This window comes from Anser brachyrhynchus (assembly GCF_964034855.1).
Source record: "Anser brachyrhynchus genome assembly, chromosome: 5".
Lineage (NCBI taxonomy): Eukaryota > Metazoa > Chordata > Aves > Anseriformes > Anatidae > Anser > Anser brachyrhynchus.
Window position 1 is genome coordinate 2,126,121 of NC_137699.1, and position 23,849 is coordinate 2,149,969.

The 23,849-nt window shown below is 38.7% G+C and overlaps 2 protein-coding genes across 21 annotated transcripts in view; one reads left to right on the forward strand and one right to left on the reverse strand.

The window, feature by feature from the left end:
• Positions 1–374: 374 nt before the first annotated feature.
• Positions 375–22,340, forward strand: RNF141 (ring finger protein 141). Of its 12 annotated transcripts, none has more exons than XM_080593325.1 (7): positions 2,721–2,811; positions 3,472–3,504; positions 4,614–4,810; positions 6,544–6,652; positions 7,717–7,898; positions 11,032–11,139; positions 13,739–16,575. In XM_080593325.1, the coding sequence occupies exons 3-7, from the start codon at positions 4,629–4,631 to the stop codon at positions 13,887–13,889; spliced, it is 732 nt and encodes a 243-aa protein (XP_080449451.1). In that variant the 5' UTR covers positions 2,721–2,811; positions 3,472–3,504; positions 4,614–4,628; the 3' UTR covers positions 13,890–16,575. The 12 variants fall into 12 exon arrangements, 9 of the variants coding, with proteins under 9 accessions (XP_080449447.1, XP_080449454.1, XP_080449446.1 ...); XM_080593326.1 differs by lacking the exon at positions 2,721–2,811 and adding an exon at positions 2,897–3,067; XR_013951622.1 differs by lacking the exons at positions 3,472–3,504; positions 4,614–4,810; positions 13,739–16,575 and adding exons at positions 17,088–17,207; positions 18,827–22,340 and having other exon boundaries at positions 375–2,811.
• The window catches only part of AMPD3 (adenosine monophosphate deaminase 3), a 48,687-nt gene continuing 30,485 nt past the window's right edge, over positions 5,648–23,849 (reverse strand). For 2 of the 9 annotated variants that reach the window (XM_080593293.1, XM_080593291.1), the window contains exons 15-16: positions 23,529–23,626; positions 17,638–17,954 (exon numbers count right to left, since the gene is read on the reverse strand). In XM_080593293.1, coding sequence (XP_080449419.1) covers positions 17,786–17,954; positions 23,529–23,626 — 267 coding nt within the window. In that variant the 3' untranslated portion in view covers positions 17,638–17,785. Of the gene's footprint in view, positions 9,843–9,872; positions 10,242–17,637; positions 17,955–17,994; positions 18,380–19,328; positions 19,609–20,369; positions 23,627–23,849 lie in introns of those variants that run through there. The other 7 variants (XM_080593297.1, XM_080593295.1, XM_080593296.1 and 4 more) reach the window with 6 other exon arrangements.

Sequence of the window (23,849 nt, forward strand, 5' to 3'; positions counted from 1 at the left end):
CAAACAGAACAACTAAATCCATTTAGAAGTAAAAAATTAAAAAATATATCAATATATCAGCCCACTGTCATTCAAATACCCAAGAAGAGGATACAAGGATGTTGATGTGTTCATATATATATATTTGTGTGTGTTCATATATATATATAGAGAGAGAGAGCAACAAGTAACTTTCTTAGGTATCTTCATCACCTAATTTATTGTTTTATTTATTAAAACCTGTATGGTTTTTATATCACATATTTGATGGGGAAAAGAACCTTGAAGAACATCTCAACAGTTATATTTAAGGTCTTTGTGGATATTTAAATGTAACTTTCAAAATAAAGACCTCAGGTATTATGGGGCATTTACAGTACTTCATAAAAAACAAACACAAAACTTTGGTTTGTCTGGACCATTTATTCTCATGAAAACTGTCTTACAGGAAAAAGAACTCATATAACATTAGTGTTACAGAAGTAATTAGTTGATATAAAATAAAAAAATCAGCAATTCATTAAATATTTTCTTAACAAATGGTTTGAACAACCTGTATTTATATGTGAAAGGTTACTGTGGCAAAATAAGTTTCTTCTTAGATCAAGTAGCTTGAAAAAGTCTTAAATAGAATGGCAAGCAAACTGTTCACCTACATGGTATTTTCTACAGCTAGAATACCTAGTTATGAACTTCCATTTTTTGATTCACAGAAATTTAATATTTTCCCAGTGGTTATATGTTCCCCTAGATAGCAAGTTACAGGGTAATGCTAATAGCCTACTTAGAGGAATTGCTGTGTTGTTGTTTGGTTTCTTTCCTTCCCTCTTTTTTTTTTTCTTCTTCTTGATAGCGCGGAGAAATTTCATGGCTCTAAGAGACAGGGCTGCTGTGTTGATACGCAGCCCACCACTGCTGCAGAGAGAATGTGATTCAGTACAGCTCCAGAAACTGCTCATTTTAGAAGTCCATCCACAGAATTTCAACCGAAAAATCTGCAACACAGGCAAGCACTAGGTACAGCCTTTTCCCGATCAGTTAAGTAGTTATTCTCCTTGCGAGGTACTGTAGGAACACCATGCACCTCTGCTTGCCGTGCACTGAAAGCATGCTATGCCATGTGAACACAGAGAGCAGGAATTATGCCATCAGGAAAAGCCACAGCCATCACTTGTCATAATGGTATCAGAATAGCAAATGGGCTTAAAGATGCAGGCACTGCTAATGGATACAAGGTAGTTTTGGACTTTTTTTGTGACATACTATGATTTCCCTTTATGATCTGTCTTTTCCAATTTTTAGAGATTAGAAGTTATTCTGTTTCTTTCTTTTTCTCACCAGTATGTGAAAATTATCTATCCTCTGTCTTCTACTAATGTTACCTCTGTTCCACAGGTACATAAGTACTAACTTTCTTTTGCCTCAGATCATTCTATACACCCCTGAAAATTTTCAAAAAATTGTTCTCTAGTTTCCCTCAGGCTGGAAGTTTGTAGCTTCTGTTTTAGATCTAAATAAGGGATTTTATGACCAGAAGTGTTTATTTTTTATTATTTTTAGATCTGTATGAGTTTTTAAGATATCGCCTTAACGTTTGAATGTCTCTTTTTATCATGTACTTTAAAAAGTCTGCGTTCATTCCAACCTGCCTGCTGACGCTTGGCTACGCACAGGGTCTGATTTGCTCCCCTGCATACTGCTTTACAACCCTCCTGGAACAGCCCCCAACTCAGCATCATGGTGCTGCTGTACATCTCCTCTCCCTGGGCCTAGTCAGAAGTGTGAAGAACCTGCTTTCGCTTACACATAATTTATGCCAACGTTCTGAAGGCTAAGGTGAAGCTTCTACACTGTTCTGTCTGTAATAAAAGCTAGGTACAAACACCACTCACCACGTACTGTATTTGATACTGCCTGTATACAAGTAGTACTCAGTCACATAGGAATTAGTCCAAAAGCGTCTTGCTCGTGCTTTAATAGAACTGCACTGGACATACCACTACAAAGCAAACAGGAAACATTTAATTTCCAGACCACCTATCAAAAAAACCTTAACCCCTTAACTGATACCGCCACAAGTTTAAGAGGAATCTTTCACCATGTTGTGAGTCTCAAGTGTCTTGCTTTTTTCTTTACCAGTCATTCTCAACAATGACGCTGTTCCTTGTTGTCTCAGATACGGCGTTATGCTCAAGTGTCTTACATGAACGATTCATTCCCCCTTGCTCGGTTTGTGTCAGTCATTTGCCAGTAGCCCTCTTCGGCTTCCCCCCAGAGGTTACAGCTGTTTGCTGACCTTCAGCAAAAGGGGGGACGGGCGGCAGGAAACCCAGCCGGCTTCCCCGGCCAGCACAGTCCCGGCCGGCACTCGGGGTGCCTTTCTCGTGGGAAGTGCGGCTGGCTGCGTGGAACAGAAGCGGGCAGGAAGGGGAAGCGCTACTCCTTTTCTCCTCTCTAAGTCACACAGAGAACAAAACCTCCACAATTAAACCTCGAAGCATCAGGATGCGGGTGGCGTGGGGGCTGGTCTGGGATTCCTGTTCCTAAGCGGCGGACCGGCCGTGGGCGTTGGCCGCTTTGCCGTGTGCTTGCTCGGTCGTTTTTTTTTTGCAGAATGGCAGCCAGGGCTGCCCTCAGCCTGCCCCCCCGCGGCCCTGCCGCAGCTCCCGGCCGCTCGGCGCCCGCCGCCGAGCCCTGGCAACCGCGCGGCGTCACCGGGGTGCGCCGGGAACCACCGCCCCGCGCCTGCGCTCAGCGCCGGGGCCCGCGGGGAGCCAGCGGCCCCGCGCCGGTGCGGTCGGGCGGCGGCCAGCGCCATGCCGGGCCGCTGCGGTGAGCCGGCGGCCGGGGCGGGGGCGCGGGGCCTGCGGCCGGGGAGCGCCGGGGGGGGGCCGCTGCCGCGCCCGTCGGGAAGGGAAGGGCAGGGCAGGGAAGGGAAGGGCGAGGCGGCGGAGCCCGTTTGCTCCGGGGCAGCGTTGGCCCGCCCCGCCCCAGCGGCGGGCGGTGCGGCCGTGACGCAGGCGGGCCGGGGCGCTTGGCCCGGCCGGAGCCCGGCGGTTGGGCGCGGTTCAGCGGCCCCTCGGGGCAGGTCCTGCGGCCTGGGCGGCGGGCCGGGGTGGGCCGGGGCGCCGCTGGCTGGCTGCTCGGGTCCGAGGGGGCAGCGGCTCTTGGTGCGCCTCTGGTGCGGCCTGCTCGGCGCTGGGGGTGCTGCTGGACCCCAGTGCGGCGAGCAGCAGGCGCCACGCGGCGTCGTGCTTGCCAGGAAGGCTGCTTGAGCTAGAGGGATCCCTTGAGGTGGAAGGTGCGGGGTGGGTGGTGCTGCACGGGTGGAAGTTGGTGCTGTTGGGAGGTGACAGCTAGGGGTGTGCTCCTCAGCGCGGCTGCTGAACAGCCCCAGACAAGCAGAGAAGTGAGTTCGGCGGGAACAGACATCCATTTGGGAACAGAAACTGATAACAAGTCAAACAGTAAATGAGAAATTTGTTTTCTTAGGTGAAATGCAGGAGTAACTTATAGAGCACTGGGGTAAGAACGTGCTTTATGCTGGGTATCGTGTTTTACTTCCCTCGTGCCAAGATCTTGGCAGCTGTATGCCATGTTTTTGGGGCGTTTGATAGACAAATACAGCTTTACGTACACATGGGGTGAAGGTTTGTTCTGTGATGCTTCTCATAACGGGTTTGCAATGCAGCTGCTACCACATTATTCAGCATTTAAGGTTGATACTATTCTGCAGTTGGTTTGCTATTGCAGACCTCTGTAGAAGTCTTTTAAAGGTGTGAAACTAATAGTTTGCATTACAACCAACAAACTGTAAAGACAGAATTAATTTGTATTAAAACAAAAAGGCAATTCAAGACAAATAGAGGGAAATCATGAAGCAATGTTAGATGAGAGTGAACAAGGGGAGTAAGTAGATAAAGACTTTCAGAATCAAAAGGCATAGGGGAGAACCTTGTGAAAATTGTTGGGGAAAAAGATACAGGTGTAGACGAAAAGTGAAATAAGTTGATACTGGAGAGGTTTGAGCAAGTCAGTTCAGTGATACATCCTAAAGTTGAGTCTTCTGTGCAGTTAGGGATTAGGCTAGTTTCACTGATTCCGGAATTGGTTTATAGCAATTCGGATTCCTTGACTTACCAGTTTAAGAATGCTATGAGGGTTCATTGAGGTGCCAGTCAGTCTGATGTAGGAAAACTAACTCTTAATGTAATGCCTGTGTGCAGACATACATTGATATGTTCAATTATAGATGTTCTGACTTTCACAGATGCGACCTTTTTTCTTTTTGAAAAAACAGGTTGTCATCATAATCTTGAGGTTTTGTTTTCCATTCCATTGGATGCATTTATATGTGTGCGTTGGAGTTGCTGAAAAATCTGCATGCAAAGCAATCTCTATTTAATACGAGTAATGCTATAAGCAAAATAATTTATTATTCATGAGCTGTTAAAGCTACATTTCAGTCTTTTGCAAGTGTTCATTTTTGTTTCTGATTTGACTATTGTTCAAGTTGCATTGTTGTAGAATAATTAGACTGGTTAGCAAGCAGCTAAACTCTTAGACTAAAAGAAAGAAAGGGAGCAGCCATTCATAGAACACACGAATGTAACTCTTTAAAATCTTTTTAGCAGATGCTTTACCAGTGAATGAGAACTTCTTGCTATGGATTTGAGGTGAAGAACTTCACTATGGGTCAGATTTCAAGCCAGACACAAACTGTAATGAACAAGTTGCCAGAAAAAGTAGCAAAGCATGCCTCTTTGGTTCAAGAAAGTGGTTTCCTAACGTATGAAGAATTTCTGGGAAGAGTAGCTGAACTTAATGATGTGTAAGCCTTATTTTGTTTCCTTCTTTTTTCATGTTTTACAGAGAACTTGTATGCAATATATTCTTCTGGGCTGGCTAAGCCAGGACTAGCTATCTGGTTTTCAAATGTTTCCTTTGGATCTTAAAGCTGTAATGGTTGTAATGCACTTAAAAAACAAGGCCATTTCTCCTCCTTAAAGTCACTTTTCTCCAATACTCTTCTTTCTGCCAGTGTTGCTTCTCTCTTAGAAGCTCACAAGAGGTAGACATTTAGCTCCGTCTTTTTGTGTTACCTGTCACCCTTGTTCTTCTGTCCTCCACCACCCACCTAAAGATGCCATGCTGTGTCCTCTCTGCCCATGACATTTGATAGGAAGTAGCAATATGAGCTCTATAAAGAGACAGTGCAGCAACCCAGGGAAGGTAGTACCTGAGACAGATATTTGTGACCATTTTTTCACGAGAGGGAGTAGAGGGGAAGGTGCTGATCTATTCTGTTTAGTCACCAGTGATAGGGCTGCGGGAATGGTGTCAAGCTGAGGCACGGGAGCTTTAGGCTAGACATCAGGAAGAGGTTCACCGAGAGGGTGGTCACACACTGGAACAGGCTCCCCAGGGAAGTAGTCACTGCACCAAGCCTGTCGGAGTTCAAGAAGCGTTTGGATTGTGCACTTAATCACATGGTCTGAAATTTTGGGTAGACCTGTGCGGTGCCAGGAGTTGGACTTGATGATCCTTATGGGTCCCTTCCAGCGCGTGATATTCTATGTCTCTGGACATGCAGTGCTGTTCCTCATTAAAAAATGAAATGCGCTTTAGTATTTGAAACCAGTGACCAAGATAATCCCAAACAAAAGGCTGCATAAGTAAGATTTTTTCATAGCATGCATTTTGTTTGATACATTGACAGTAAAAAGAAAAGAAAAAAAAAAAGCAGAGTTGTTGTTTTCACTCAGTATTTATGGTATAAAATGGGCTGAGGTGGAAAAGGGGTTTTGCTGAAAAGAGTTTTTTTAGTGTTTGGGTTTCGGTAGCGTTTGACATTTAACTATAATGCGAAGTTGTATTCAGTTTAAAAAATATCTTGTACAGTGTCATGCTTTTATGAATGTCTATTGCATCGTCAAGAACAGACAGCTACATTTGGGGTAGATGGATTTTGAAGAATGTTACCTTATGTTTCACCTGAGAATCTAAGTATATTTCAGTATAATTAATTCCAAAATATCATTCTTGTTCATTTTTTTTTAGTTTTTTACAGCATTTACTTTAGCCTGTAAATTTAGTTTGTTCTCGTTCTTGTGGAAAGACCATTGTGTCTGTATTTCATTAAAAAAATAATAAATCATCTCAGGGCCACCTGAAGCTTACTGCTTCGTTATTAATATATGCTAACAAAAATACACCTTTTCTGCATGTAATGGTACTTGCTTTCCTTTTATATATATATAATATATATACATGGTAAGGAAATAAACTTTCTAGATAGCATAACAGGATTGTATGACTACTGTAATAATCAGTGAAAGTATATTTGAATTAAAATGTCTGTAAAGGATGCTTACGTTTTGTGAGGTTTACTGTTCAATTTAAAATGAAATGGACTTTGTATTTTATATTGAATGATATGCGAAGAAGGTCACTACTCTAGGATAAAAAGCATGTAGGTAAACAATAAATGATATTATAGTAACTGAGGTTACTGATCTTTGCATATCTAGCACATAACGTTAGATTGATGTTTCTTTATTTCAGTATTGCAAAATTGGCTTCTGGGCAAGACAAACATCTGTTATTTGAAGTGCAGCCTGGTTCTGATTCTTCTGCATTCTGGAAGGTGGTTGTTCGGATAATCTGTACTAAAGTAAGATTGCTGAAAAATTTAATTTGTCAGGGGTTTTTGTGTGTAGATGTTTGAGGACTGTCACTTTCATTGGTAAAATCCAACACCTGCTAGATTGTTGATTTTGGTACAGGTGGATGTATTCATAGATATTATTTGAGATAAATCAAAAGTCTAGATTTCTGCAAAAAGCAGGTAAACAAAAACACTTTCACGACTAAGCTTAAAGGAATGGTATCTTCTAATGGTGCACTTACAGCCCATTAATTACAAATTCATATTCGACTTTTGAGATTACTCAAGTGATTATGGACTAAATGATCTTTAAAGTTCCTTTTCAACCCAAACCATTCTATGATTCATGGATATCAAAGAGTACAACAAACTGGGAACCATATAGTTCCTTAATAGATGAAGTAAGCCAGCAATTCAGGGCATTATTAGTTGAGCTAGCATAACTGTATATATCCTGACTCCTTATAAAACCAATCTAAATGTTAAATATTTAACTATTTGTTTGAAGACCATGACAAAACTTACTAAGGTTGCTCTTACTAATAAGGAGATTTTTCCTCTGTGAATCCTATCAAGATAACATACATAGATGGTTCTGAAGCCACTAAGCAATCTTAATGTGCAGTTCAAGCCAAGTGAATGTTCAAACTTTGTTTGAAATGAACAGTTTGTAACTTTTTTGGTTGCTGTTAGTTTTCATTAAGGCCACTATCATTGCAGGCTATTTTCAGCTCAAATATGAAATGGCTGATTATTCTCTTCCCTGTTTTAAGGTTAACCCATTTTTTAGGCATTATGTCCCTGCTTGCTTAAAACTGAATCCTTCTGAGCAATGATGATAATTGTCTTGCCCCAGAAACGTAGTCCTAACTGTTCTTCAAGAGAAAACAGAGAGAGCTGTATTTTCAGATCTTAACTCTTACTGAAGTGGACTGCAGTTTGCTAACACTGTGATGGACAGTTGGGAAAGTGGCTACTGTCATGAGAGTTGCAATTCATAAAAAGAATTTTGATAAATGTACAGTAAAAATCTGATATAAAACTGTATTTAACAATTCTTATTTCTTAAGGTAAATAAAGCAAGTGGCATCGTGGAAGCTTCAAGAATCTTGAACTTGTATCAGTTTGTTCAGCTTTATAAAGATATTACCAGTCAAGCAGCAGGAGTTCTTGCACAGGGCAGTGCTTCTGAAGAAACTGCGGAGAGTTTGATGTCTGTGTCATCATGCCAGGCCAGCTTATGGATGGGAAGGTATTTTTATATGCTTAAGCTTCTGACCACAGTTAAAACGTAAATATTTTGGAAGTTGTGTGTAAAACCTGAACTGCAAACACATAATGATCAAAACTGAACGTGCTTAGAAGATGCAGACTTTATCATTGCAAGCGTTGATAGCACATCTTCTCTTGTACCAAGAGAGCTGCAGTGAACTTGGTTAAAATTCTTTTGGCACTACTATACCTTAGCTTTCAGGACAATCATTTTAGTGGTCAGTTTTAATATAAACATGGTATATGTTGTACCTCCTGAATAAGGAAACAGGAGGAAATGGAATCAGCTGCAGCTACAAATCTAGGGATTTTGACAGTGTTTGTTTAAACAGATTTTGTTATTGTTCCACTTAAACTTTCTCTTCCTCTTCTACAATTTGGCATGTGAAAGTTCCCATCTGTTGCCACTAGAAACTCATCAATTGTGGTAGTAATTTAACATGTAAGACTGGAAAAATGTGAACTGTCTCACACATGTTGACATCCTGCTTTGTTAACTAGAGGAAAAGCAAAAGACTGAGGTCAACACCTGCAATAACTTCAGTTCAAATTGAATGTAACAGCAAGAAGGTGCTCACTCTTTCCCTATGTGGAAATGTGGGTAGTGATAATGCCTTACTTCCAGCTTTCTGAATCAGTTCAGTGTTCTAACTTAGTCTTAAGTAAGGTAGAGTTGCTGACCTTGTTAACTCTTCTTAGTGTCATATTCCAGCTGTTAGATTGAGAAAAGGGTAAACAATGTTGTCATTAAATAGAGCACACTTTTTTTTTTTGTAAGCCAGTGGACTGCAGAATATGCTCTTTTTGTTCATGTTCCTGTTTCTCATATTTGGAAACAAATAATCTTCAATTATTAGCTGTTCTGAGTTATTAAAATGCTAGTATCAGGTAGCAAATTTCGCGCACATTTAGGAAAGCATATTCTCCTGCTCTTTCTCAAAGATGAATGTATATCTAGAAATGGCCTTTTAATTAAACAAACTGCCACAACCTCAAACCAGTTTGTTGTGGAAAACAACTTCAGGTATTACTAAAGTCAATGAATAGATAAAAGGTTTGCTAGACTAGTTTCATTTTCAGGCTTTGAGATGGGGAAGACGAGCATCCTATTTCTGTGCGTGTAAACTTCTTTGCTTAAGGTAGTATTACTGACAAATAACAAAAAAAAATGAACATACTTCTCTAATACGATGGGGTAATATGCTCTAATTTTGTGAGCTGGCATTTTCCAATTGTATCTTATCCAAGCTGTTCAAGTCATTCAGAAAAATACAGCCTGAAGCACCTTGAAGTATTTTGCACCTAGGAAATTGGTTTTCCATGGTATCCTCCAACTTGCCTAAACTCTGGTCACCTTTAGACGTTGTTCAGCTCTACAAGAGCTGTCTGTCACTGTCCAAAAATAGCAAATATCTGTTTCATTCTTCTTCTTATCTTAACTTCTTACACTGGGAATGATACCCTCTTTCTCTGAAACATACAGCTCCTATTCAGAGCATTCCAAAATATCCGTAACTGCTTTATGCCTTCTGATAGTGAAGAGAAAAACATTTCCTTAGTTTATCGTTCTTATATTTTGCCATTTCTTCAGTAACTTAGTCCTATAGCTAAGTCTTAGATTCCAGAAACATTGTAAATAGGGCACCAGTTTTGTTTTAAGTGCTTGTGTAGATATACCAGCAAGTCTCAAAGACTGAAGTATTATCAAAGGGTAGTATTCAGAGCTGCGTGGGGGAGGGAAATGAAAGGGAGCAAGTCCAACGAACACAGTGGGGAATCAAAAGATATATATATATATATGTAATTTTTTGAAACTGTGCTTCTCGATGTACATGAATCGGCATCTGTAGTTATACAAAAAATCTCCTGGCATTCTAAAGTAATTTCTCAAAAAGCAAATTGAAAAGGAAGATCCAAGAACCTACTGAAGAATAAAACAAAAGTATGTTAGTTACTGTTCATTAGCTGGCTAATCCGTACAGTTAATAAAATTACTCTGTATTTGAGCATCTCCCAGGACACCTAATCTAAAGCAGTTTGGTCAATAGTCCTTGAGGTGGACTGTCTTTCCTGAAATGCCATGTTTTCTATAGTGCTGCCTCCAAGCCTCAAGTCAGAGAAGGGATTCCCAAATCAGGTTTTTTGTAAAACCTAAAAATTCCAGGACACTTAACTAGCTGTTTTGCATATGAGCCTTGACTAGTTGGATCATATCTAGTTGGCTCAGTGAAAGTTGAGGATTCTCTGTACCTTCTCACGCTTGAGAAATCTTGGTGATGCAAATATTAGAGGTGCTGCTGTTATGAACTTGAGATACAGATACCTGTTATTTGAAAAAAATGAAGATAGATAAAATGAAAGCGTCTGTCCCAGTGAGCAATCTCAGTTTTGAACTCCCCTCACACTCAGGAATACCTGGAAGCTTAACTGGAAAACCTGGGGTAACAACCAACTTGGGAGGAAATCTTAATTTGAAGGAACAATAATGGGGAGTGTATTGTAAGTGAAAACAATGCTTTTCAATCTTAAGAGCTGTTTAGCTTTTGGCATTTTGATGGCATGTGAAATTAGTGAACATGCACTCCAGTAGAGAATCCTCTTAACATGCGTGCTTTTGTCACATTTCCTAGGGTTAAGCCAGAACACAGAAATTTGACCAAGTTCATTCTGAAATATTTCAGCCTGACAGTCTGTGAAAGGAAGGCAGATTCTTCTCCTGCCTTTAATGTAAACAGTGTTTCTGTTCATTGGCCCAGTTCTGTGATATGTAACAGTTACAATTTACATTTCCCTTGTTGATACGAAAAAGGATTTGCATAACCCTTTGCAACACCAAAAGTACAACATGACAGAAAAAAATAAATGTGTTTTCTAACTTAGTCTAGTTTGATTGCTACTATCTATTGGTAGCTTGAGGTTGTGTCGGCTAACATAGAATAGGATGATGTAACTACTTCATCCACAAGACTGCGTCTTCATCGTGGATAAGTACAGGTGTTCTGTTCTGTCCATTAGTAATTTTTATGAAAAATGTTGTAACTAGTGTTTTTACTAGGGCATAAATATGAAACTTAGTTGTCATCTGGGTGAAAATACTGCCTTCTCTTCTGCAGGGTTAAACAACTGACAGATGAAGACGAATGTTGCATCTGCATGGATGGACGTGCTGATTTGATCTTGCCATGTGCTCACAGTTTCTGCCAGAAGTGCATTGACAAATGGTAATAGATATTAAAGGTTATTCATTATTTTATAGTATGCACTGCTTATCTGACTTGTTTCAGTTTGGTCTGACAGAGTCCTTAGTTAGTTGCTTAGAATTTAATGTTTAATTACAAAACGTTGTAATCTTGTTTGAAAACTAGAGAAAAATAGGGCATGTGCTGATGCTGGTACATTATGGTGCACAAATCTCATAAAAAGCTGCTTTTTGAAGAAAAAAACAGTAGCTTGCAAGAGTATGCAGATATGAACGCAAGTTGGACCATCTTATGGCCCAGCCATCTGGGGAATAGCTATTACAGGAATTTTTGTCTGTGTGTTGTGCTTTCCTTTGAAACAAATATACAATTTACTAAATATTTTTTTCCCATGTGACATCCTTATCTCTGAACTGAAGAGAAAAGGATTTGAATAGTGATTATTCGGTGGATAAAGAATTGGCTGGATGGCCACAGCCAGAAAGATGCAGTCAACAGCTTTATGTCTAGTGTGGAGGCCAGTGACAAGTGGTGTCCCTCAGGGGTCTGTCTTAGGAGTGGTGCTATTTGGTACCTTTATTAATGACACAGACAGAGGGATCGTGTGTACCCTCAGCAAGTTTATAAATAACACCAAGCTGAGTGGTGCAGTTGGTAAAATCAGAATGAAGGGAAGTCATCCAAAGGGACCTGGACAAGCTAGATAAGTGGGCTCATGAGAACCTACTGAGGTTCAGCAAGTCTAAGTGCAAGGTGCTGCACCTGGGTCAGGGCAGTCCCAAACGTGAGCACACACTGTGTGAAGAACTCATTGAGAGCAGACCTGTGGAAAAGGACTCGGGGGTGCTGGTGGACAAAAAGCTTGACATGCACCAACAGTGCACGCTTGCAGCTCAGAAGGCCAACTGCATCCTGGGCTGCATCAACAGAGGAGTGGCCAGCAGGTACAGGGAGGAGGTTGTCCCCCTCTGCTCAGCCTTCCTGAGGCCCCAGCTGGAGTACTGCATCCAGGTCTGGTCCTGCAGCACAAGAAAGATGTGGACCTGACAGAGCAGGTTCAGAGGAGGGCCGCTAAGATGATCAGAGGGCGGGAGCACCTCTCCTATGAAGAAAGGCTGAGACAGCTGGGTATGTTCAGCCTGGAGAAGAGAAGACTCCAGGGACACCCCATTGCTGCCTTTCAGTACTTTAAGGGGGCTTATAAGAAAGATGGAGAGTGACTTTTTACACTGGCAGATAGTGATAGGACAAGGGGGAATGATTTTAAACTAAAGGAGGGGAGATTGAGTTTAGATTTTAGGATGAAATTCTTTACTCAGGATGGTGAGGTCCTGGAACAGGTTGCCCAGAGAAGCTGTGGATGCCCCATCCCTGGAGGTGTTCAAGTCCAGGTTGGATGGGGTCCTGGGCAACCTGATCTAGTGGGTGGCATCCCTGCCCATGGGAGGAGGGTTGGAAACAGATGACCTTTAAGGTCCTTTCCAACACAAACCATTCTGTCATTGTGTGATTGTACTAAATGTATCGGTTTTTCTAGGAAACAATTTATTCTTAATAGCAATGCCTTGAAACGTTTCTATAACGTACCTTATATGTTCAGCCTCATAGTAAACTGAACAGCTTTTCAGCTTCTGCATCTGTCTGATACATCAGCTGTTGGAAAACAGAGAAATTGCTTTCTGTAGGAGAGTAGCTCTCTCCACTGGCCACACAGAAGACCTACAGGGATTAGGCAGTGTTCTGGCAGTCTAGCATTAGGTGATACGGATATTCTTGGAGACTCCTGACTAGTTAATCCACATGATTTTACATTTTAAGTCATAATGCATAGGACTTGTTTTGTGTCTTTTTCAATGGCTTATCAAGGAAGTTACCTTTGTAATACTTGCTCAAGAAAAAACATAGTAAAAGTCTGTGGATCTCTGAGTATAGTCAGTCATCTCTCTTTTCTAGGAAAATATTTTAACATCAGCATTACAGGGCTTATTTTAGCTATCTTGGTGGAGAATGGATTATATTCTACTATGGCTGATGCATCAGCTGAACTAAGTTCCAGTTACACTATTCTTTTCTAGTATGCAGTTTCTAAAGTTCATCTCTTCTTAACCTAGGCACGTAACAGAGACTCGCAGCTTAGAAGCATAATTGCTTCAGACACCGAAGTGGGTGGAAAGGGACTCTGAGGGGCCAATTCTACACTTTGGTGGGCTGATTGATCCAGGAAAAGGATTTCTTTTTCTCTTTACAGAGAAAGCTTATGGAGACTGGTTTTTGAAGTACCTCAGCTGTGTATCTAAACATACGAAGAGTTAATTTAGACCATTTAAACTTTCTGGAAGGTGTCTACGTGTATTCTGTTTTGCCTGAGCAAACTCAGAACATGACTCCAAATTTATCACTCAAAGACTAGAGCTGCATTCAGACCTGTTGGCAAATCTTTCTCGTAAAGAAAAACTTCTGAAACAAAAAAAGATACTGGAGGTCTTGTCCTGTTAACCTGATGATTCTTTAAGTTCTCACTGGGTTGGCTTTTTTTGTTGTTGTTCATTGGTTTGTTTGTTTTGGTGGCCAGAAAAAAGATTATCAATGAAAAATAGTCATTTCTCTGGATTTCTAACAGGAGTGATCGTCACAGGAGCTGTCCTGTCTGTCGTCGCCAAGTGACTGGGGCAAGCGATTCTTGGGTGGTTTCAGATGCACCTACAGAAGATGATATCGCTACTTACATCCTTAACATGGTAGATGAGGCAGGCCAGCCTCACAGACCCTGACACTGGCCAATAAGCTGACAGTAGTAGAAGCACTTGAAGCTTTTGTTTTCACGAACATCTGGTTTTACCTCTTGTTGCCGTTCTTCCAGTCTTTTAATTCTCTTCTTGGCTGCTGTGAATCTGTGTTGTTCTTTTAAAACACAGCATATATGAGCCAGTGTATGTGTTTGCAGTCTTAATCTGTACTTTCAGTGAACTCTTTAATCATTAACAACAGTTATTTTAACAGTAACTTTTGATATTAATTAACAATTTGACTACTAGATGAAGCTGTTTGTAACAACACAGCTACAACTGCTAACTGCTGTTTGAACATCACAGTGTATTGTTACTGAAGATGCACCGTGTTAGATGGATTGACCTCAAAGTTCTTTTCCTTAAAAACAGTCCCTTTTAGATTCATGACAAATACGAATAAAGATGAGTTAGGACTAGTGATTACTGATTTTAAATTTTACTGCTGAAACTTGAAGATGTCACATTGCCTATTCTTCAGTAGCCAGTCTTGCTATTTTTAGAGTTAACAGATACCGATTTCTATCTGTTCTGCTACAAGTTTTAGTATTAATTATTTTAAATCTGTTTCGGAGGGTGTTAGACATCCATATAAGTGTACTTGTGCATTTACCGTTATTCTTCTAACTAGATAATCTCTTATTTATTTTTAATTGGATATTTAGCATAGTCTCATTAGCTTGAAAACGTAAAGGTTTAACACACAATCCTAAAAAAGTAAATCACTTCCTTTCTATATTTTTTTCATCAAGAACAGCCACAATTATTTTTAAACAGGCATATCTGAAAGGAATGGCTTTATTTGAATTAGCAGTTAAGGTGTCGTTTAGTCTGACGCTGTGGTTTTATTTGCTTCTCCTAAGTTTTCCAAGTGATAAAACTAGGTATACTAAGGATTACAAGGTGATAATCTAAGTAAGTAAGGTGCTGTGCTTTCTATCTACAAGTGCAATATGCTTTTATGTAGCAGAGAGAATCTTCTAGTTTGATAATAGTTATGTTTGCAGTGAGATATGCATGTGACAATGTGGGAGAAGGGAACTGGAGTTCAGCAGTGTATTTCTGTCTAGTAGAGCTAAATCTTTAAAGAGCTGAGTTTAGATAGTCTAAAACAAATTGTCATCATTAGTATTCAGGAAACCACATCTTAAACCTCTTTGGCTTAAATAATATTGTGGCAACCAACTGCTGTTGTGAAGACTGAATTAATGAATATATTTATTTTTGATATTAACAAAGACTCCTCTTTTAACTTGAGGCTGTTGAGAAATACTCCACTGTATCATTTAAGGGAATATCAGCATATATCTTGCTTATTTTAAGACTGTATTTTTAATTGCCATACTTGTTCAAATTTGATGATGCCATAAGACTAAGGCCTTTTATCAGAGAGTAGTTCTCAACTACAAGGTGTGTACACACACAGATAAGCACATTTGGGTTATTTTTCTTAATTGGCTAAAAATAATTGAATTATGTCAATGACCAAATTTGGGGAATTCCTCTGTTATACTTCTATTTGCTAAGGAATGTGCACATCATAGGGCACCCATTTAAGCTTGGTTTGTGGCACAGTTGTCAAATTTATCATAGACATTTAGACAGATAAGCAACATACTCCTGTTGTGTGTATCATCTAAAAGCCAATATGGCTTAATGTATAAATCTCTATTTAACTATTCAAAAATCCATTTATGAACTATTTTTAGAACCATTTTAGAACTATTTTTTTCCGTTTGTTAATCCTTTGATATCAATGAGGTATTCTTCAGAATATATATGGACTGTTTAGTTACCTAAGGGCAGTTATTTGGGCTGAAAATTATAATAGTCAGGGATTTTCCACTAAAATATTCTCAAATGGTCCTAATCACATGCCAGTTTGGTTTCATTTTGCTTTTTGAGCTTGCATTACTCCATATTAAGAACTTTAAAGTCACATTTGAATTTTAAAAACTGTTTTTTTTTTTTTAACAAAAAAACAGTCACTGGAACAGAAAAAGCATCTAAATCTGCTTCAAGCTAACTTAATTTTTCAAGTATTTTGACAATTATACTTCTAAACTGAGATTTTATAAGTTAACTTTCTGCTGAGAACTTACATGAACTTCATAAAATATAATTTTGTAATGAATGCAAATAGATTGTTAATTGTAGCATAATGACACTTGCAAATACAATATAAAAATACAAAATTATGCAAAAATTAATTAAATAGTGAAAAGTAAACTTTGTATTCTGTACAGCTTTTTTAATTAAGTTGCTTATAATTCACACTGCTGTGATGTAGGTACTGTAATGTGTGCCTTGTAAAATACATGTACTGTATGTTATATGGGATAATAGGTATATTAACACCAAAAAGTTAGTAATTTGGTACAGTTGGTATTTCCTATTCTGAAATATATTTAGCAACCAATTTTGGAAAAGGAATCACACTGGCAGGGACATGGCAGTGTGTTCCAGAAGCTAGACCTTAAAATGTGAATTAATATGAATAACTGTAGGTGGAGGGCATTAGAACTGAATCTTCTTGTGCTAAAGTGAAGATTTCTTACAGATTTAAAGTGAAAATATAATTTAAGAATTATAGATTGTATTAATATCTAAGTACATTCCAATATATTAAAATTTGTGTATGAATTGTGCAATAAAGTTACTTTGGAAGAAATATCAAGCTTGAACAATCTCTTAGCTTTAATACCACAAAAGTCTGGAAACTGAATTTTAATCTGTATTCAATTCCATCATGCAGATGGTATGGTTAAATGTCATAATGAGTCAGAGGTTTCTCAAATGTTAAAGTGTGATATTAGCAAGGTAGCTTAAATGCATCTCTGCAGAAGGACTCACTGTTTCTTCCTTTTTCTCAAAACAAATAAATTGGAACATTCTGCAGTGGTGGAAACAAACAAACCTCCACTTCTCAAAAGGACAGTATCAAGCAGGTTTTTTTTGGGGGGGGGAGAGATTTATTTATTTTTTTCAAGTAATTGTGATTTATTTTGTATGCAAGTTAGTCCATTGTGTTTTTGATAATACTTTAAAGTTTAAGAATGATAAGGTGGGAAAATCCTTTCTTCTCAGATTTCGCCTGTTTGGGTTTTATTTGATTTTTTTTTTGGGGGGGGTGGGAGGTCAAACAGAAATTAAATCTATAATTGATGTGTTTCTTCTGTCTAGTTGCTTGCTTTATCTGTTTGGATCTTTGGAAGCCAAGTGAGAAATGAGAGAGGAATTCATTAACAGGTTAGGAAATTAACAATTGCAAAACATACAGTTGACAGAGACACCAAGAGGTAGGTGAAAAATTAAAAAATGTTTATATTTAGTATGTTTAAAGATTAGGCATCAAATCAATGGGACATACATGTTTATTTTTTTTAGTGGTAAATGGCATATTTATCATGTATATCTTTCCTTTTAAAGAGAATTCTGTGTAGAATTATAAAGGTTTTCTAATCCCTATTCATCCTAGTTCTGGAATCACAAAGCAAACTATAAGATCTCTGTGCTGTAGGTTTAAAACACTTTGTGCCTTGCTGAGCCCTGGATCAGCAACCTCCTCAGGGTGCCTTAAATGTAATTGGGAACCGTATGTTAACCTGTCTGCCCTTAAATCTTAATACGACATCTACCCTTTAGTTCTGCATCTACTAAATACACATGGTCTGTAATGGAAGAAATTATATTGTGACTAATACTACAGTAATGAATTGTGTTCTTTGTTTTTCTGTTGCTAAACCACTCTTGAATATAAGTTGCCATGAAGTTTTACTTTCACCTGCTGTAAGTGGTGACTGGAATTTTGCCTATAAGCATTTCTTAAAAATTATTAGAAAACTGATTTTTTTCTAGTCATCTCTTCAGATGCTTGTCTTCTAAAGCCTCCTTTTTATTGTACAGCAACATACCTTAAAGAGTTTTTTCCCATTGCTCCATGTAGCTGAAAGTAATGTGAATGGTACAGCGTTCTTCAGTAACCCCAGAGTTCTGTCACTAGATACGCGATTTGCTGTATAATTAGCCTTGTTCTTATCAATGTTACATCTGTAATGGATTTGACAAGTTCTTTACTTTTATTATCTGAGATGTCCATTCATGCATTAGGAGGTGGGTGATTGCTTACCTTGCTAACCTAGCTATTGAGGTTAAAATATTGAGCTCTATGCATAAGCTTCATAGGTGTGAAGTTTAAAAAAAAAAAAGTCTGTTTTGGGAATGTGGATGGAACTGCGCCCCATGGTAAGACTGGTGGAGTGAAGAATACTATTCAACAGGTAATCAAAATCAGCAAATGAGCATGCTTCTTTGATTTAAATTAGTTATTAATATATTTGGAAACACACAGTATTTTTATGAATGAAGCCAGAAACTTCCCTTTCAGGAATTCGCTTGTATGTAGAACAAGGTAGGGTTTTGGTACAAATGTCTATGCACCCACATTAATGTCTCTCCAACCCACTTCAATAGACCTTAAAAAAAAAAAAGTATTTTTTCATGTGGGAGGGTACTTGTTAGCCATAGTTAATGATTAATGCATTAGCAGTGTTGTTTTTCACATTATTACGTATAGTATGACGCTTAATGTTGGTATTTAGTGTTTTGAGAAGTATAGGAGAGAAATACACGTTATTCAGTTATGTATGTTCCCCATTTGCTACTCTTGTGCTTAATGTGCACCCAGCTTATTCAAAAAAAGCAACAAAAGGTTTGTACAGAGAGACACATTTTTTTCATCTGCAAAATCTTTATTTTCTACTGAAAAAAGTAATTTGTGTTAAACTCTTCCCCTCAGAAGTCATCTTTACTGCAGCAGAATGTTTATGTTGCTATTAACTATTTATTTCAGTTTGTCACTTATAAACTTCTTGGTTTTGTTGGTTGATTTTTTAAATTTTTTTTTTTTTTGGTCAGATAAGGCTGTTCTGTGTGCTTAAATTGTTTCATCTGTGGGTGTCAGAACTGCTTTCCTGCTCCCAAATTCAGTTGCTTTGACTTATACTTTAGCACTAAGATGAAGCTCCAATATCAGAAGAGCTGCAGCATGCCCTACCCAGATTTCCACTTTGGATGAGCACGGAGACAAGATACAGGGTGGGTAGCCCTGCAGTACAATTTCACCTTGGGATGTAATGCCAGGTCTTCTGTTGGGACGAATCAACATTAATTGGTTTTCATTAACACTGGGTTGCTTTAAGTCAGCTAAACATTTGCTCCCTTTCCTAAATAATGTTTATCTTCTGTATCTCTCTCTGCTGTGTTTTGTTTTTTTTTTTTTTTAATGTTTTCATGCTGTGGTAATCCTTCATCTTTGGTTTAATCTTCTGTAATACTAACAATTATATTGCAGTTTTTTAGTTAAATGTAGAGATTTTCAGCAGCTACAATTTTATTGAGAGGCATACAAACACAAAAATCCTATCCAGATTTCTTTCATTTATTTATTAATGTTTAATGCTTCCACAAGAACCAAAGATAAACATCATTTAACCCAGGCACAGAAGGAGAAAGCAGTTCTCACAGACATCCCTTCCTTTACCCCCCTTTTTCAGGCCAAAATGCTAACTAGGCAACTAGAATGGAAAGGTTTAGCCACAAGTAAAGAGCAGTGACGTATATGAGAAGGTAAGATAGGTCTGGTATGAAGAAAGACTTGCATTACCCGGTAGCAGAGTAAGTGCCTTAAATCTGCTAAAGTTCTCTAAAAAAAAATGGAAGAGCATCGCTAGAAGTAGTTCAAATGGATATGTTTTAAATACCAAATAACCATAATTAACCACTTTAGTGTGAAAGTGTAAAATGCTCAGAGCTACCAGATTTAAGGAAGTCTTGAATAACGTCTGAATCTTAACACCAATGAAATGATGAGAAAATAGGCTATTCTCCCATTCTGAAGTACTCCTCCCCCCCCACCAAATCACCACCTACAGTGATGTTCTTCTAGTCCCCTTCTGTTTTCTGTTGGGTAAAATAAACGGTGTAACCAGGTTGGATCTCAACACCGTTTGGGAAAAAATTACATCAGCAATTGCCCGGTCTCACATTTGAATAAACGTGTCCAACAGTAATTCAGATGACATTAATGCTCCAACACTGGATCTGCCCTTTGTTACATACATATCCTAATATTGCGAGGTTATTTGAAACAGCCAATACGCTTGTACAAAACTGCGATTTAAAAAAAACCGCTCAAGGTCTGGAACATGAGAATCAGTAACCTGAGACTCAGTAACCTTTTCCAAATTGAAAGATGACCAAAAGAGATATAGTAATGGATGCCTGAAAGGATGTACATTTGTTTTCCTAAATATAACACTATTAGCTCAAGTCATGCTTAAAAGCAGCACCCAAGAATGCACTGAAAGGAGAATTTGTGGTAATGGTCATTTGTGTGTTATTGTTGTTATTGTCAAAAATCCAGATTAGTGTCTCTTAACAATGAATACTGAAAGATTCAAATAGTTCTGTCTTTTGATTTTTTTATTTTTTTGTTTTGAAAAGCTACCACCATGTTAGAACCAGATGTTTCTGAGGTCAGGGAAGCAGAACATGTACTAGAACATACAATAGTATAATGTCAAGAAAACTAAAAAAAAAATCTAAATGACAAAAGAAGCCATAACAGCAATGCTTAGGTTAAGCAGCCCAAGTAAAGCAATGATTATGAGATGAAAAATACTTAATTTCGTCAAACAAAACACGTTGCTGATACAGAGTGGATACAGTTGCTTTTCTCAAGTAAACAATGTTATGTTTATAAAAATTATTAGGGTGTTGTAGTAATGAAGACAAGACTTCTGCATTTTACCAAAAGGTACCAAAGAGGCTGTAACCACTGTTTTTAGACCATTGTAAGAAAATTACACTCTTGGATCCTGGTAATGCATTATCATAGAATCATAGAATGGCCTGGGTTGAAAAGGACCTTAAAGATCATCTAGTTTCAACCGCTCTTCTCTGGGCAGGGTTGCCAGCCACTAGAGCAGGCTGCCCAGAGCTGTATCCAGCCTGGCCTTCAATGCCTCCAGAGATGGGGCATTCACAACCGCCCCGGGCAATCCATTCCAGTGCGTCACCACTCTCTGAGTGAAAAACTTCCTCCTAATTTCTAACCTAAATCTCCCGTCTTTCTTTAAAACCACTATCCCTTGTCCTATCGCTACCAACACAGGTAACCAGGCATTCCCCCTCCTGTTTATATGCTCCCTTCAAGTACTGGAAGGCCACAATGAGGTCTCCCTGGAGCCTTCTCTTCTCCAAGCTAAACAAGCCCAGTTCCCTCAACCTTTCTGCACAGGAGAGGTGCTCCAGCCCTCTGATCATCTTAGTGGCCCTCCTCTGGACCCGTTCCAAGAGCTCCACATCCTTCCACATCTGTTAAGTGAGCTTCTACAAATTTCTAACAGTGAGGCCAATAGGTACTGTTGATTAAGACCTCAGAACAATTTCACGTTACACAGTTGAACAGTATAGCACTAGTTTGCAGGGCTAGCTGCACAAGGGATTAAAAAAAATGGCACTAGTGGAACACTAAGACCTTAGGCTAAATGGCTGAAAAGCTCAAGACAAGTCTTCTGCCACCTGTCTGCAACCATATTTTGGATGAAGAATTCCTCTTCTAACCTTGCCAACACTGCAGCTCCCTGAATGACCTGAAGTCTGTTCCTGTTCCCCAGGGCACCCTGCAGCAGCATTAGTTTCAGGCTGCTTCCTAGGAGTCTTTTTTCAGGTTAATTTCTCTTAAGGGGCTCTTACGGGCCTGTACAGTTACAGGCAATGAGGGGGAGTTCTTCCTTCCCTCACTTTGCTATTTTCCTGCAATCACCATTCAGGACAGCAGGTACATAGGAAAAAAAAATGTCTCTGAAGGTATTGCTTTCAGATCCTATAGCCTGTGGAGTCTGTCTTCAATAAATATATATGTTTATGCCATTGAGTAGTTTAGGTATTATCACCAACACACCTTCTGTCTGCATTTACAAGGGAAAGTGAGACCTGATCAGCGCCTGAAAGGAAGGATGTAGGTATCCAAGAGAAGAGCCTGGCCCAAGAAACTTGAGTGGCATGAGATATTTGATGTAGTAAAAGCTTGCAAGGTTCTAAGTCTATTAAGGCTTAATTGACTAAGTTTTGTTATTTGCTTTTTATGCATTAGTTCTGAATTACTGTTCTAAGATGCCTAACCTCCCAGTTTATTGTTTTAGATATCCAGGTCTCTAACTGTAGGCTGAGGATCTTAGCTTAGGGACCACAGGCCTTCAGATGAAGTAGTGTAATATTGAATTTACAGGCATCTACATCCTCTGTTTGCCCCTAGCCTTGAAATCCTTTTTGGTGTGAAACTACCTGCAATTTCTACTATATGGAGATACTACCTTGTAATATTACTTGTACTCCTTTCTGAGTGAAGTTATACTTTGTCTTAAGAAGGATGTTCAAATAGAACAAAGAATCGAAGTGATAAATACTGCAGTAGCTATATTTTACTAACCACTCTGTCATAAATAAAAAGTTTACATTTGAAATGATCTCTTTCAAGTGGGGTAGCTCTGTATAAATAGTTTTGAATTCTCATTCAACTCTGTAATTGACTAAAATAAAAACTAACACAAATTTGTAAAAAGACATCAGAAGTAGGATCAGAACCCAGGTCTGGAGTTTCTACCACTGATTTGTAAGAACACTTCCTTTGTTCAAGTAAAAAATTTCTCATTACATGCAACCAAAATTATCTGCGTAAATTTCCAAGTAATTTGAACTGGCATACCCACATATTCTGATTACAAAGCAATAAAAAAGTGTTCTCAACTTACAAGACAAAGTTTTCATAATGTAATTACACCACTTATTACAATGTACAGTAGTGACAATTTTGACACTGTGTTTTCTACCTATTAGATTAAAGAGCATTAATCTGCTGTTCTTCACAGATAGCCTACATGACAACAGGAAACAATTAATTAATTCATCATTAAATGTTTCTACCAAATTTTGGTTTTTCTTGTTTTCCAATTTAACTGGTGAAACATCAAGGTAAAAATTGTGTCAGGACACATTCCAGAATGAGAGGGTAGCCTCTAAATTACACACACCGTACAATCTGCTAGTGAGTAAAAGGGAAGTTTAAACTTCCGATTGGTAAATGCCATGATTGCTACTGAGATTTGCAGGACAAAAACAGGTGAATGGATTCTGTCAGCATCTGCAGTATCCTACGATGCATCTTACAGATGCGTTATCTATAATCTCTGCAGTTTTGCAAGCTACAGTTAAGACTGTATGAAACAAATTATACATAATTGAGTTTGCATCTAATATTTACAGCAGTCTTACAAACCCTACTGTTTGTAGAAACTGAAATTTTTGCAATGAGAATAATGCTGTAAAAGAAAGCAGCAAATGCTGTTTACCTTCCATAGCTACTCTATTTTTCTCTGTACTGTTCAGTTATGTCTTGGTAGCATCAACAACAGATGATTCAATATTAATTAGCATCTCATCCTGCTTGGGAATGAAACGTTCTGGTTTCTTTGAGTTTGTAACTACTTTGACAGAGTAGAAATCTCTTCTGTTCTCATAGCATCAGACAGGAAACTAAGTTCATTACACAGTGTCTCATACCTGAAAGCCATCCGGATCTGTGCAACATTTGTCTTCCGAATGTCATTTCCCTCAGGTCCTTCTTTACAGTAGTTCAATCCTAAGAATTTCTGTTTTTCCTGTGAACATGATTAAACATAAAGGAAGAAATCAGTTCAACTGTTTTGATTTATTGCATAACTGAATGTTGAACAATTCCAGTACAAGTGGAAGGAGCAACTTTAACCAGCTGGCCGTTGACCTTTACATCAGGGTCTTAACCACTTCTGGAGATTTTAAAGCCAACATTTATATATATAATTTACTGTCAGCAGCACATTTAGTTTGGCTTGCTAAAACCCT

Coding starts and splice junctions, on each gene's coding strand:
- RNF141 (XM_080593320.1), top strand. CDS start 2,594: ATGGCAGCCAGGGCTGCCCTCAGCCTGCCCCCCCGCGGCCCTGCCGCA. Junction 2,812..6,543: donor CGCCATGCCGGGCCGCTGCG/GTGAGCCGGCGG, acceptor TCTTTATTTCAG/TATTGCAAAATTGGCTTCTG. Junction 11,140..13,738: donor CAGAAGTGCATTGACAAATG/GTAATAGATATT, acceptor GATTTCTAACAG/GAGTGATCGTCACAGGAGCT.